Below are 12,511 nucleotides of genomic sequence, written 5' to 3' on the forward strand. Positions count from 1 at the left end.
ATTATGCTGTACAGCCTCTCTGGGGATGTATTTCCCCTGTAACTGGGGCTACTATGTCAGCCTAGTATCTAGTCTAGTATCAGAACAATGAGCGGGCTGCTGTCAGCTTGCTCATTGTTCTCCTCAGCAGCACAGGGGAGAAGGAAGCAGTCTCTCCCTCCCCTCTGTGCCGCTGCCACCAGTGAGGAGAGAGGGGCGGGCACACTGCGCCACCAATGGAGGTAAATGGACCTTTCATCTGGCAAAAAAAATCTGAACTAAGTATCATGATCTGTACAGCGGCGCCCAGTGATCTCACTGCACTTATTATTATCCCTGGGTGCTGCTCCGTTCTTCGGTAACTTGGTTATGCTGGGTGGAGACTTCGGGGACTTGGTTATACTGGGCGGAGACCTCGGGGACATGGTTATACTGGGCGGAGACTTCCCTTGTTCTCCTGGGCGTCTTCTTCTCCCAGGCTGTAGCGCTGGCCAATTCTCACAGCCTGGGAGAAGGAGATTCCCAATTCCCAGGAGAACAAGGGCAGTCTCCACCCAGTATAACAAAGTTCCCGAAGATACTGGAGGACATAGCGGGAGAACGGAGCAGCGCCCAGGGATAATAGTAAGTGCAGTAAGATCCCTGGGTGCCGCTGTATGTATTATGATACTTACTTCAGAATTTTTTGCCAGATGAAAGGTCCTCTTTAATACAAATCCCGGAGGCGGGTGCTGGCGGGAAGCTGCGTTTAGCGGCAGTTATCCCCTCAGGTGCTGCACCCGCCTCCTGTATTAAATGTCAATTATATTATCATTGGCGGCGCAGTGCGCCCCTCCTCCCCAGTATTAAAAACATTGGTGGCGCAGTGCGCCCTCTCCCCCCAACCCCCCTCCCCAGTATTAAAATCATTGGTGGCAGTGGCCACAGGGTCCCCTCCCCCTCATTGGTGGCAGTGGCAGCCTTTGATCGGAGTCCCAGCAGTGTAATCCTGGGGCTCCGATCGGTTACCATGGCAGCCAGGACCCTACTGAAGCCCCGGCTGCCATGGTAACACACCTGCTGTTGTGTGTACTATGCACAGGGCAGCAGGGAGTGTGTAATGTCCTATTTACCCTGATAGAGCTCTATCAGGGTGAATAGGACAAAGGATTAAAAGAACCCTGATTCTAGCCACTAAGGGGGAAATAGTATAAATCACCCCCTTTCCCAATTTTATATATAAACTAAAAACTGTGTGATTCTCCTTTTTATTTTTTAGTCACCTTGTCCCCCCCAAAAAATAGAATCGGACTGTTCTATTATGAGCCGGACGTTCCATAAAATGCGGAATGCACGCGGCTTTCTTTGGTGTTTTATTTTTTTACGTGTGGTATCGAGTATCGCAGTACTTTTTTTATGGTATCGATACCGAATCTAAATTTTGGTATCGAAACAACCCCACTTTTAACCCCAGGCCAGTTTATACCTTCCTGCCCAGGATATTTTTTGCAAATCCGACAGGTCACTGACCGCGGCACAGAAGGGGTTAATGCGCCTGCATCAGTGTTTTCACCAATGCCGGCACATACAGCAGGGGTCCGGCTAACGGAAACAGCTAGTCCCCTGCAGCTGAGCGGGCGGGTGCAGCTCCTGCACCCGCCCGATCAGCGGGCTGTAATAGTAAGGCGTTAGGCGGCAAGTCACGTCCCGCTGCACCGTGCTCTAGTACGGTGCTGGTCGGGAAGGGGTTCAAAGCAGAGAGATTCAAATTTAGAAAACAGTGAATTTTTCACATTTTCGTTAACGTTTGGATTTTCTATTATAATGAAAGGTAAAACATGTTGATTCAAATTTACCATTAACATGAAGTACAATGTGTCACGAGAAAACTATTTCTGAATGAGTTGGATAAGTAAAAGCGTACTAGAGTTATAACCACAAAAAAAGACGCATATCAGATTTTCTAAATTAGGCCTGGTCAGGAAGGGGATAAATGGCCCGGTCTGGAAGTGGTTAAGATATGGAGCAGGGGGCTTAGGAGGTGAGATGTGGCTACAGCAGTTGAATTTAAGAGGGCATGTGCTGTTGCTGGTCGGGTACATGAGTACCTGAATTTCACAGCATTAGGCCTCATGCACACGGCTGTTGTTTTGGTCCGCATCAGAGCCGCTGTTTTGGCCCCGCTAAAAAAATATAACATGTCCTATTCTTGTCCGCGCTTTGCGGACATGAATAGGCGTTTATATTGAAGGTGGTTCCGCAAAACACACCAGTCGTGTGCATGAGGCCTTACCCCTGAAAGCTCATTATGTGCCCAGTCAGTGGTAGAAAGGAAGCCTTAGGTGGTCCTATGGGCATCTGCCCACCGCGTAATTTCCCTGTAAGGTCTATGGCCAATCCGCTCCTGAGGGGACATGTCCCTTCTTAGAGCAATCACGGCATAAAACTGCCAACTACCTGAACTGCAGCGCTGCCTCATATTGAAAACAAAGGGAGGCAGACACCACACGGCTATTGCCGGACTTTTGGCATGAATGTCCCCTAAGACAGTAACAGTTTTGCCTGGATTGCTCCATTAACCCCTTAACACATAATACTGTACATGTACAGCATTATGCCCCCACAGTTGTATGGAGCGGCCTGCTGCGGTGAGCTTGCGCCATACATGGTGGATGCTGGTTGTATGATACAGCAAGCACCTGGCCAAACTTACTGGGAATGGCAATCCCCCCTGAACCCCTTCATTTAACCCTTCAGAAACTGTGCACAAGACATAGCTCAGCAGGGACAGAGTAAGAATCCTATTCACCCTAATAGATCTCATTTAGCCTGAATAGGATAAGGGATCAAAAGAACCCAGGTTCTAGCCGCTAACCTAAATAAAAAGTAAAAAATAAATAAAGAACACCAAAACATAAAAAGTTTAAATTGCCCCCCCTTTCCCAATTTTCCATATTAAAAAAATATAAACAAAAAAAAATGCTCATATCAGGCATCGCCCTATCTGAAAATCTATGAACTATTAAAATATATAAAAAATAAAAAATAAAAAAAATCCTGTGCGGTGAACTCGGTAACCCCAAAAAAATGAAAAACACGATTCACAATTTTTTTTTGTCATCTTGTTCCCCTCAAAAATTGATCAAAAAGTAGTACATACCACCATGGTGCCAACAAAAACTATAGTTTGTTACGCAAAAAACAATGGAAAACTATGTTTTTGGCAAATGTCGGCTACACACTTGAAGATGCTCGGTGCCCCCCTTTATCATTGTTTCCTCTGTATTATTACTGCCTCCTCTTCTCTGCATATGATATATGCTGCCACCTGCTTTGTTCTGTCACTTTACAGGGCATGCATCAGAGGTGGGTCTTGCATGTAGCGTATCTGCTATTCCCAAGGGAAAAACATATATTTAGGTTTTTTTTAGTTTTTTTTTAGGTGCGGCAAGCCACCCACATGGGGGCTGCACATAACCACATACTAATTACTGAATAGAGGTTTAAAATGTTCTGATCTTATCAGAGAAGCCGTGCTGCTGATGTGTAAGGAACTATGTTGACTGACGAGAAAATCCAATTACGCTCTGCTTTCTTCTGCACGTTCCCTGTGATCAGAGGTCGCAATAACGCCTGTACAAGCGTCATAGACGCCTGTTCAGGCCATTTTACTCCCTGGAAAAAGTGTAAGGCATACCAATACGCCTTAGACTTTTCCCTGCCATTCATCAGTGCAGTGAGCGCTGTGAACGGCACGGGCAGCTGAGCGCAGCGGTGCTGCTGCCTGAAACAACCAATGACAAAGCTCCTTACAGTAAGGAGCTTAGTGATTGGTCAGTTTGAGCGGGCTGCCGGAGCTTTTGGCACACCGCTCTGAAGTAAGGAAGGAAGGAGGTGCATGCGATTGTCACTGGCGGGGTAAGTGGCCTTGCTGCAGCGCCTTGTTTTAACTTGTTCAGCCTCACATGCTGTATGAGCCTAATCCGGCTATGAACACATATGGATATGTGAGCTATAGCGGTGCTCGTCCGCGGTGTGCGCCCTGTAACTGTTCGCACATGTTACCCATAAGTGACGGCCGGCAGCATGGTGAGTGTTGTCACCGACAACGTTTCAGTTTCCCGCCCTTATCTGTAGTGTACAGCTCCTAATGTGCAGGCAGCGTGCGTCATGAGGACGGGAGTACAGTACAGCTGTTACCTATAGCAACCGGAGACAGCCTGTTCTGTTATTAGAGGAAGTAGCCACAGTCTGTTCACAAGTCATAACCCCATCAGCCACATTACCCCCAGAACAGGACAAACCCTTTAAACCTCATAAAATCACTGCAACAGTGTCCTCAGTGGTGCCGACCCCCTCAGCGCAACAGTGACCTCAGTGGTGCCGACCCCCTCAGAGCAACAGTGACCTCAGTGGTGCCGACCCCCTCAGAGCAACAGTGACCTCAGTGGTGCCGACCCCCTCAGAGCAACAGTGACCTCAGTGGTGCCGACCCCCTCAGAGCAACAGTGACCTCAGTGGTGCCGACCCCCTCAGAGCAACAGTGACCTCAGTGGTGCCGACCCCCTCAGAGCAACAGTGACCTCAGTGGTGCCGACCCCCTCAGAGCAACAGTGACCTCAGTGGTGCCTACCCCCTCAGAGCAACAGTGACCTCAGTGGTGCCTACCCCCTCAGAGCAACAGTGACCTCAGTGGTGCCTACCCCCTCAGAGCAACAGTGACCTCAGTGGTGCCTACCCCCTCAGAGCAACAGTGACCTCAGTGGTGCCTACCCCCTCAGAGCAACAGTGACCTCAGCGGTGCCTACCCCCTCAGCGCAACAGTGACCTCAGCGGTGCCGACTCCCTCAGCGCAACAGTGACCTCAGCGGTGCCGACCCCCTCAGCGCAACAGTGACCTCAGCGGTGCCGACCCCCTCAGCGCAACAGTGACCTCAGCGGTGCCGACCCCCTCAGCGCAACAGTGACCTCAGCGGTGCCGACCCCCTCAGCGCAACAGTGACCTCAGCGGTGCCGACCCCCTCAGCGCAACAGTGACCTCAGCGGTGCCGACCCCCTCAGCGCAACAGTGACCTCAGCGGTGCCGACCCCCTCAGCGCAACAGTGACCTCAGCGGTGCCGACCCCCTCAGCGCAACAGTGACCTCAGCGGTGCCGACCCCCTCAGCGCAACAGTGACCTCAGCGGTGCCGACCCCCTCAGCGCAACAGTGACCTCAGCGGTGCCGACCCCCTCAGCGCAACAGTGACCTCAGCGGTGCCGACCCCCTCAGCGCAACAGTGACCTCAGCGGTGCCGACCCCCTCAGCGCAACAGTGACCTCAGCGGTGCCGACCCCCTCAGCGCAACAGTGACCTCAGCGGTGCCGACCCCCTCAGCGCAACAGTGACCTCAGCGGTGCCGACCCCCTCAGCGCAACAGTGACCTCAGCGGTGCCGACCCCCTCAGCGCAACAGTGACCTCAGCGGTGCCGACCCCCTCAGCGCAACAGTGACCTCAGCGGTGCCGACCCCCTCAGCGCAACAGTGACCTCCAGCTAAATTTAAAATTGTCTACATTTGCTATTTATGCATGGTAGACAGTTCTAGAGCACTGGTAATGGTTTCCCTGCATAAATAGCAATACCTTAATGTTATGTAGGCCTTCGTATTAACTATTTGAATTACTGTAACTTTCGTACTCCTCATCGGCTAAAAATACTCCTCAAAAATGGTAAGAGGAGTATTTTTACTCTTCCAGAAAAAATGTAGCACGACCTCTGCCTGTGATGTTTCAGGTGACGCGGACTCAGTCTTTACCCTCTCTAAAGTAGGTGTTATCTGTAGGCTTCAGATTGATGCTGGCAGATCCCAGAATTCTTGGCCACCTGGAGTAATGACTTGGATGGATTTTCTTGGGTTATTCCTTTGTTTATTCTCCCCGAACAAGTGGCATCACAGTCTTTGCCCCTGCAGCTAAACGTGTTTCTCAGTGGGGAAATCAGGGGTGATAGACTATAGGCAGATAGGCCTGGTAATGTGAAGGTGCCTATACACCTTCAGAAGGTGTCAGCTAATCCGGCTGACAGTTGTCTCTCCTGATGCCTCCATACACATAGACATTCAGTTTGACTGAATGTGTGTATTTCTGTAAGGCGAGAGGAGAAAGACACGTCTGGCAGCAGCTTTTCTCCCAGTAATTCAGTTCGGTGGGAAAATCCCCATTATGTCCCTATATACAGTAGAAGAGCTTTCCCCTAGTAGCGAGTGCTTACCACTCACACAGGCATCGCTTCCGGCAGCTGGTTCATTAGGGTCCATTCACACGTCCGCAAAATGGGTCCGCAGGTGCGGACCCATTCATTTTCAATGGCGCTGGAATGTGCTGTCCGCAACCGCAGTTCCGTTCCGCAAAAAAATAGAACATGTCCTATTCTTGTCCGCAATTGCGGACAAGAAAAGGCATTTTCTATGAGAGTGCTGGCGATGTGCGGTCCGCAAAACGCACATTGCCAGTGTCCGTGTTTTGCGGATCCGCAAAACACATACGGACGTTTGAATGGACCTTTAGTCAGCGTGTAGGGAGTGCAGGGGGAAAGCTCACTGACAGCGCCGGCCATGCTGGTCAGTGAGCACATACAATAGTGTAGAAGTTCCTTCTTTTATAAAAAGGGTGGATGTATATTTACTTTATAAACGCAGGCAGAGGCCCGCAGCTCCCAGCACAGTACTATGCTGATGTCTCTTAGCAATGCTCATTTCAAAGAGTGCTGCTAAGGGACATTTTAGCCCTAGTTTATAACGTATATTACAAAAATGGTCACTGTCCCAGGAAAAAAAAAAATTAAACGGCAGTTACACTTTAAAGGGACCCTGTCATCAACTTTATGTTGTCCATACTAAAGGCAGAAAGTAAGTAGAGACAGGTGAGTTGATTTCAGTGGTCTGTCATTTAAAAGTTCAAAGTAAGTGGTTGCCAACATCATAACCGTTGCAGACTGGGCCTGGAAAAGTCCCGGCCACCTGAGAAGAGTCCTGGATATTCATGAATTCCTGCTCTCCCTGCCCACCGGCTGATCCGACAGTCTTCTACCAAGTTTTCTGTCTAGAAGAGAACTGCAGATAGGTCGGGGAGAGCAGGAGATTATGAATAACCCTTCTCAGGTAGATCTGACTCTTTTCAAGGCCTGGGCTGTAATGATTATGATGCTGGTTCTCAGCAACCACTTACTTTTAGCTCCTGACTGACACAGCACTGAGATCAGCATTTCTGTCACTACTTTATGCTGCCCTCAGTGAGGTCAGCATTAAGTTGATGACAGGTTCACTTTAAGGTGAGCCTCATGACGCTTCAGTGTTTGTGTTGATGTCCTTTTCTCAGAGAAATCTTGACCACATGTTTTGCAAGAATTACTAGCTAAGCATATCCCTCGTCCTATATTCTCAGTTGGCTCAGTGACTGGTTTAGGGTACTTTCACACTTGTAGCAGAGTGATCCGGCAATCTGCATGCAAACTGACAGCATTTGTAGACTGATCCGGATGCTGATCAGTCTCACAAATGCATTGCAAGAACGGATCCGTTTGTCATACGGACAAACGGATCCGTTTAAATTCTTTTTCACATTTTCAAAGGTATGCGCAGACCGGAAGGACGGACCTGGCAATGCGTTTTTTTTTTAAATACAATGTGTTTTTTTCAATGTAAATTAATGCAAGTGTTGCGCAATTTTGGACGGGGATAAAACCGCAGCATACTGCAGTATTATCTCCATCCTGAAAAGTCAAAAAGACTGAACTGAAGACATCCTGATGCATCCTGAACGGATTTCTCTCCAGAATGCATGGGGATAAAACTGATCAGTTCTTTTCCGGTATTGAGCCCCTAGGACAGAACTCTATGCCGGAAAAGAAAAACTCTAGTGTGAAAGTACCCTTACAATTAGTTCTACGTTCAGTAGGTGTCACGGACGTTCTCGTGGCAGGTACCAGGAGATCAGAGGGACTGGCAACACGTGGGTTAAATTGACAAGTTCCTTGTGGATCTTATGGTGTTCGTGTTTTGGTGAATGCCACACCCCTTGCTTCAGGTGTTGCTTGTTGGTAATTTACCTTCCCCATAAGTAGCCGCTTCTCACTCTTGGAGGTGCGGTTTATAGATTTTGTTCCTGTCTTCTTACTAGCTGGTCGGTTGTACTCTGTGATGCTTCTGGAGTTGCCAGTTTTCTACTTCAAGCTAAGTATTGTCTTTTCTTATTGTATTGTGTTTGTTATATTCCCTGTTGTTTGTATCTAGGCCTGAGACAGAGACTTCCATTTGTCCATCTGGGGAGGAATGGGTTGTCTCTGGTCCTAACCTTATTCCAGGGACTTATAGGGAAATAATGGCCTAGGTATCCCACATATGAATATTCCTACCTTCAAGGTCTGTTCATATTGATAGGTAGTTAGGGCCCGGATTAGGGTTGTCTAAGAGGTGACCTGTTTCTTCCCTAGTTTCCAGGCCCAGTTACTGTTCCCCTTTCCTCCTGTGTTCAGTGTGGAGTTTTCCCCCCACACTGATCGTGACAGTAGGTCCACAGGTACTTAAATTACACCACACCATCTTTTTCTTGACATTTATTTGGCTTTGAAAATCAGCAAAAAAAAAAAACAACTGTCTTAAAATAGCACTACAAAAACAAGTGTCTGTAGGGCGGGTGTATCATATCCTGTTAACCAACATGTCACTTCTGGCTGCAGTGTTTTTGTGGGGGGAAAAAACGATATCAAAGAAATGCAGCATTTTTCAAAAGAAGCCCTAGTGTGAAACCTCCCTAAGTGGCCCCTTTATTTCCAGTCCAGATCTGCCTCAGGCACCAGCGATGTAGAATATTTACTTAATGATCATACTAAAAGTTGATCATGCAAAAAAATAAAGAAGTACTACAGCAACAAATTTTTTTTTCCAACAAACAAGTTTTTTTTTTTCCCCATAGGACTCCTACAATCTTTCATATGAATGGGTCTGTGAGAAAACAACCGCATACAGGGGAAGAGTTATTAAACTGAGCGTTTTACAGCGCGTTCAAACGCGCTGTAAAACGCTCAACACATGAAAACCAATGCTTCCCTATGGGAATGGTTCTCACCTGGGCGATTTACAGCGCGTACGATCGCGCTGTAAAACGCCCGACGCATAATCAAGTTCTTGAGCTTCTTTGGGGCGTTTTGACGCGCGTTTGTGGCCATAGGACACTGCAGTCAATCACACAAACGCGCGTCAAACGCGAGTTTACTATTACAAAAAACGCGCATAAAAACGCGCGTAAAACGCGCGTTTGAGAAACGCTCATGTGTGAAAGCAGGGTAACTCCATATTGAGTGTTGCAGTTGTTTGAAGGACATCTGTCCGCAGATTTGTACCTATGACACTGGCTGACCTGTTACATGTGCACTTGGCAGCTGAAGGCATCTGTGTTGGTCCTCTGTTCCTATTGCTAGGAAAATGAGGTTTTAATATATGTAAATGACCCTCTAGGAGCAACGGGGGCGTTGTCATTACACCTAGAGGCTCTGCTCTCTCTGTAATTGCAGCACTTTCTCCTCTTTGATTGACAAGGCCAGGAAGGTGATGATGTTTTCTCTGCCTGGCACCCTGTTAATCAAAGTGCAGAGGATGTGACTGCTGCAGAGAGAGCTGAGCCTCTAGGTGTAACGGCAACGCCCTCATTGCTCTTAGAGGCAGATCCGCAAAACACGGACACCAGCCATGTGCGTTCCGCATTTTGCGGACTGCACATGGCCGACACTATAATGGCTGCGGACAACAATAGGACATGCTCTATTTTTTTTTTGCGGGGCCATGGAACGGAAGTGCGGATGCGGACAGCACACCGTGTGCTGTCTGCATCTTTTGTGGCCTCATTGAAAATAAATAGGTCCACACCCATTCTACAAAATTGCGGAACGGAGGCGGACCCATTTTGCGGACGTGTGAATGGACCTTTAAACTGGCCATACCTGTTTGATGAAACCGGGCGATGGACAAAAGATCTTTCTGGGAACATTCTTTCAAAGAAAGGTCTTTCGTCCAACTATATGATGAGAGTATTAAACTTGTCCGACTTCCTTTCATACAATTATGGTCGGTCATTGATCGGCTAAAACAATTGTTCAATGTTACGTTTTATCCGGCGAACGTCTGTTTTATCAACTTTAGACTGTGTATGGCCACCTTTAGACTATCACAGGTTTTATAGGTGAAGCCAAACTTCTCTTTTATAGCCAGAGGTTAGCTTCCATTACATTGCATTGGTGATGGATAGTGTTCTCGCCCTGTCAGCTGATGCCGTGGCTACAGAAGTATTAACTCCATATGAAATCCATATGGTTTGCATCTGCCGCCTGTAACTTGACACGTATGACACGTTTAAAGCACAGTTGCTGAAAACTTTGACTTGACTTTCAATGGCTTTTGTTGTGTTAAGCGTCAGGTTCACATTTGCTGCATCTGTATATATAAAACATTATTTTAGCGTCAATTAATGATTTCTGCATGTGTAAAACAATATCTAAGTTGTGAACAAACGTGTTTTTGTCTGATCCTGGCTATATCAGGGGTAACCCGGGCTGTTGACTCACCCCTGCTAATTTCAATAAGTTGTTGCAAGCACAGATATATCCATTGTATGAGTCACAGCCCAGGAGGTTTATGAGAATATTTTAATCACAGACGCTCTGCTTAGCACCTATTGTACTGCACTAAGAAAAAAAAGCAATTTGCGGCCCAACACCCATTCCACAAGGCTCGAGTTCATAGCCCCGTCGGATGTGAGTTAGGTGTCACAGCGAGGCAAGGTTACACACCTGTGTGCTTTGACGTAACTGTGCCTTTAAGAGCATGCCCCTCCCACATGCGTGAAACATGTGACAGGGAAGCACTGATAATGAGTGTGTCCCAGAAGAGAGTGAGGAAGATAGTGGACGGGAGAAAAAAGACTTCTCGAATTCCCAAAATAGGAAGAGACACAATAAAGAGATAAGGGCTGGAGCACGGTGGGAGGGAGAGCAGTCAGCAGTAGCTTTCACATGGAGGGAAACGCATTCTAAAGGCTTCATAGTTTGTCATAGTCCTAGATGAATAGAGCTGAAGATGGAGGAGCAGTAGCTTTATGGGACAAAAAGTAGCAGCAGTCCAGTAGCACAAGACGAGGTAAAAAGGAGCACAAAGAAGCAAAGAGTAAAACATGCCACATTTCACGGTGACAAAAGTGCCTGATCCTGAGGATGAGCTCGAAGGAGCGGGCTCCATGTCCTTTACAGAAGCTGAAAAGGACGACCTCTGGGGGGCTGGTGAGTTATCGATTGGATTGGACTTTTTCTTATCTGTAGTTTAGTAAAACACGACGCTTCACCGTGAACTCTGATTCACTTCTAACGTGGTTCCTATTACTTCATTATCGTTTTCAACTGCTTGATGGTAATTTTGTTCAGCTACAGAGCATTTTCTAGAGCAGGGGTCCGTAACCTTTTGGCACTCCAGCTCTTGTGAAACTACAATTCCCAGCATGCTCCATTCATTTCTATGATATTTCTTAGAGAGCAGAGCAAGTATGCATGCTGGGAGTTGTAGTTTTACAACAGCTGGAGTGCCGGAGGTTGCCTACCCCTGTCCTAGAGAGACCCCAACCAGGAGCAGCCATTTCAATAAGAAGGACAGATACCTTTCCAAAAAATAAAACATTGATAGTATTACCATGTCTTTTTATATATGCTTTGATTTTGAGGTTAAACACTCTATTAAAAGACACTAAACCTAAAATATTAGTGGCAACATTTGAAGATCTTTATGGTATGTCCACGTGGGACTGAAATGCCGCGCACTTGCTGCCATGGATCCCGTAGCAGAAAAGTGGAGGAGATTTTAAAGCGGTTATCCAGGAAATACTAATGATTACCTATCCTCGGAATAACACATCAGTATCCCATCGACTGGGGTCAGAGTCCAGGCAGCACCACCGATCAGCTGTTTAGGGAGCCGCTGCACTCACCATTGCTCTGGTAAGCGCCTCGGACTCCAGGAGCAGCTCACCAAGCACAGCGCCGTACATAGTATAGTTGCAGTGCTTGGATTTGCACCTCAGTCCTATACACTTCAATGGGGCTGAGTTGCAACTAGGCCTTGTGACCGATGTACAGTGATGTCACATGGCCTAGGAAGAGGCTGCGGTGCTCACGGAGCTCCTGGCCTCTGATTGGTGGGGGTCTCCAGGAGTCAGACCCCCATTGATCTGATATTGATGACCTATCCTGAGGATAGTTCATTAATATTTTTTCAGCGATAACCCCTTTAAAGGGAGTCTGTCACATATCTTTTACTAATACAACTACGAGCAGACAAAAGCACTATAAGCATCTGGGTGTTTAGTCCATGTCCAGGAAAAGCACTTTTATTCCTCTAAGAAACAGTTACTAAGGGCCCAGCTGGGTGGGCTTTCCTTTTTAAAGTGCTCAAGCCCACGGCCCATCCCCACTGTCTGCTTCTACCTTAACCACCCAACTCTTCCTCCCCTCTCCCCTATTATCTCCAAATCTCA

General features: G+C 47.5%; 1 protein-coding gene across 4 annotated transcripts in view; it reads left to right on the forward strand.

Moving 5' to 3' along the window:
* The window catches only part of SLC12A6 (solute carrier family 12 member 6), a 56,119-nt gene that overhangs the window by 7,779 nt on the left and 35,829 nt on the right, over window positions 1-12,511 (forward strand). Inside the window, exon 1 of one of the 4 annotated variants that reach the window (XM_044275009.1) lies at window positions 10,857-11,267. The exons of the other annotated variants lie outside the window; for them this stretch is intronic. Coding sequence (XP_044130944.1) covers window positions 11,162-11,267 — 106 coding nt within the window. The 5' untranslated portion in view covers window positions 10,857-11,161. Of the gene's footprint in view, window positions 1-10,856; window positions 11,268-12,511 lie in introns of those variants that run through there. 4 annotated transcript variants of the gene reach the window in all.

This window comes from Bufo gargarizans, chromosome 1 (assembly GCF_014858855.1).
Source record: "Bufo gargarizans isolate SCDJY-AF-19 chromosome 1, ASM1485885v1, whole genome shotgun sequence".
Classification (NCBI taxonomy): domain Eukaryota; kingdom Metazoa; phylum Chordata; class Amphibia; order Anura; family Bufonidae; genus Bufo; species Bufo gargarizans.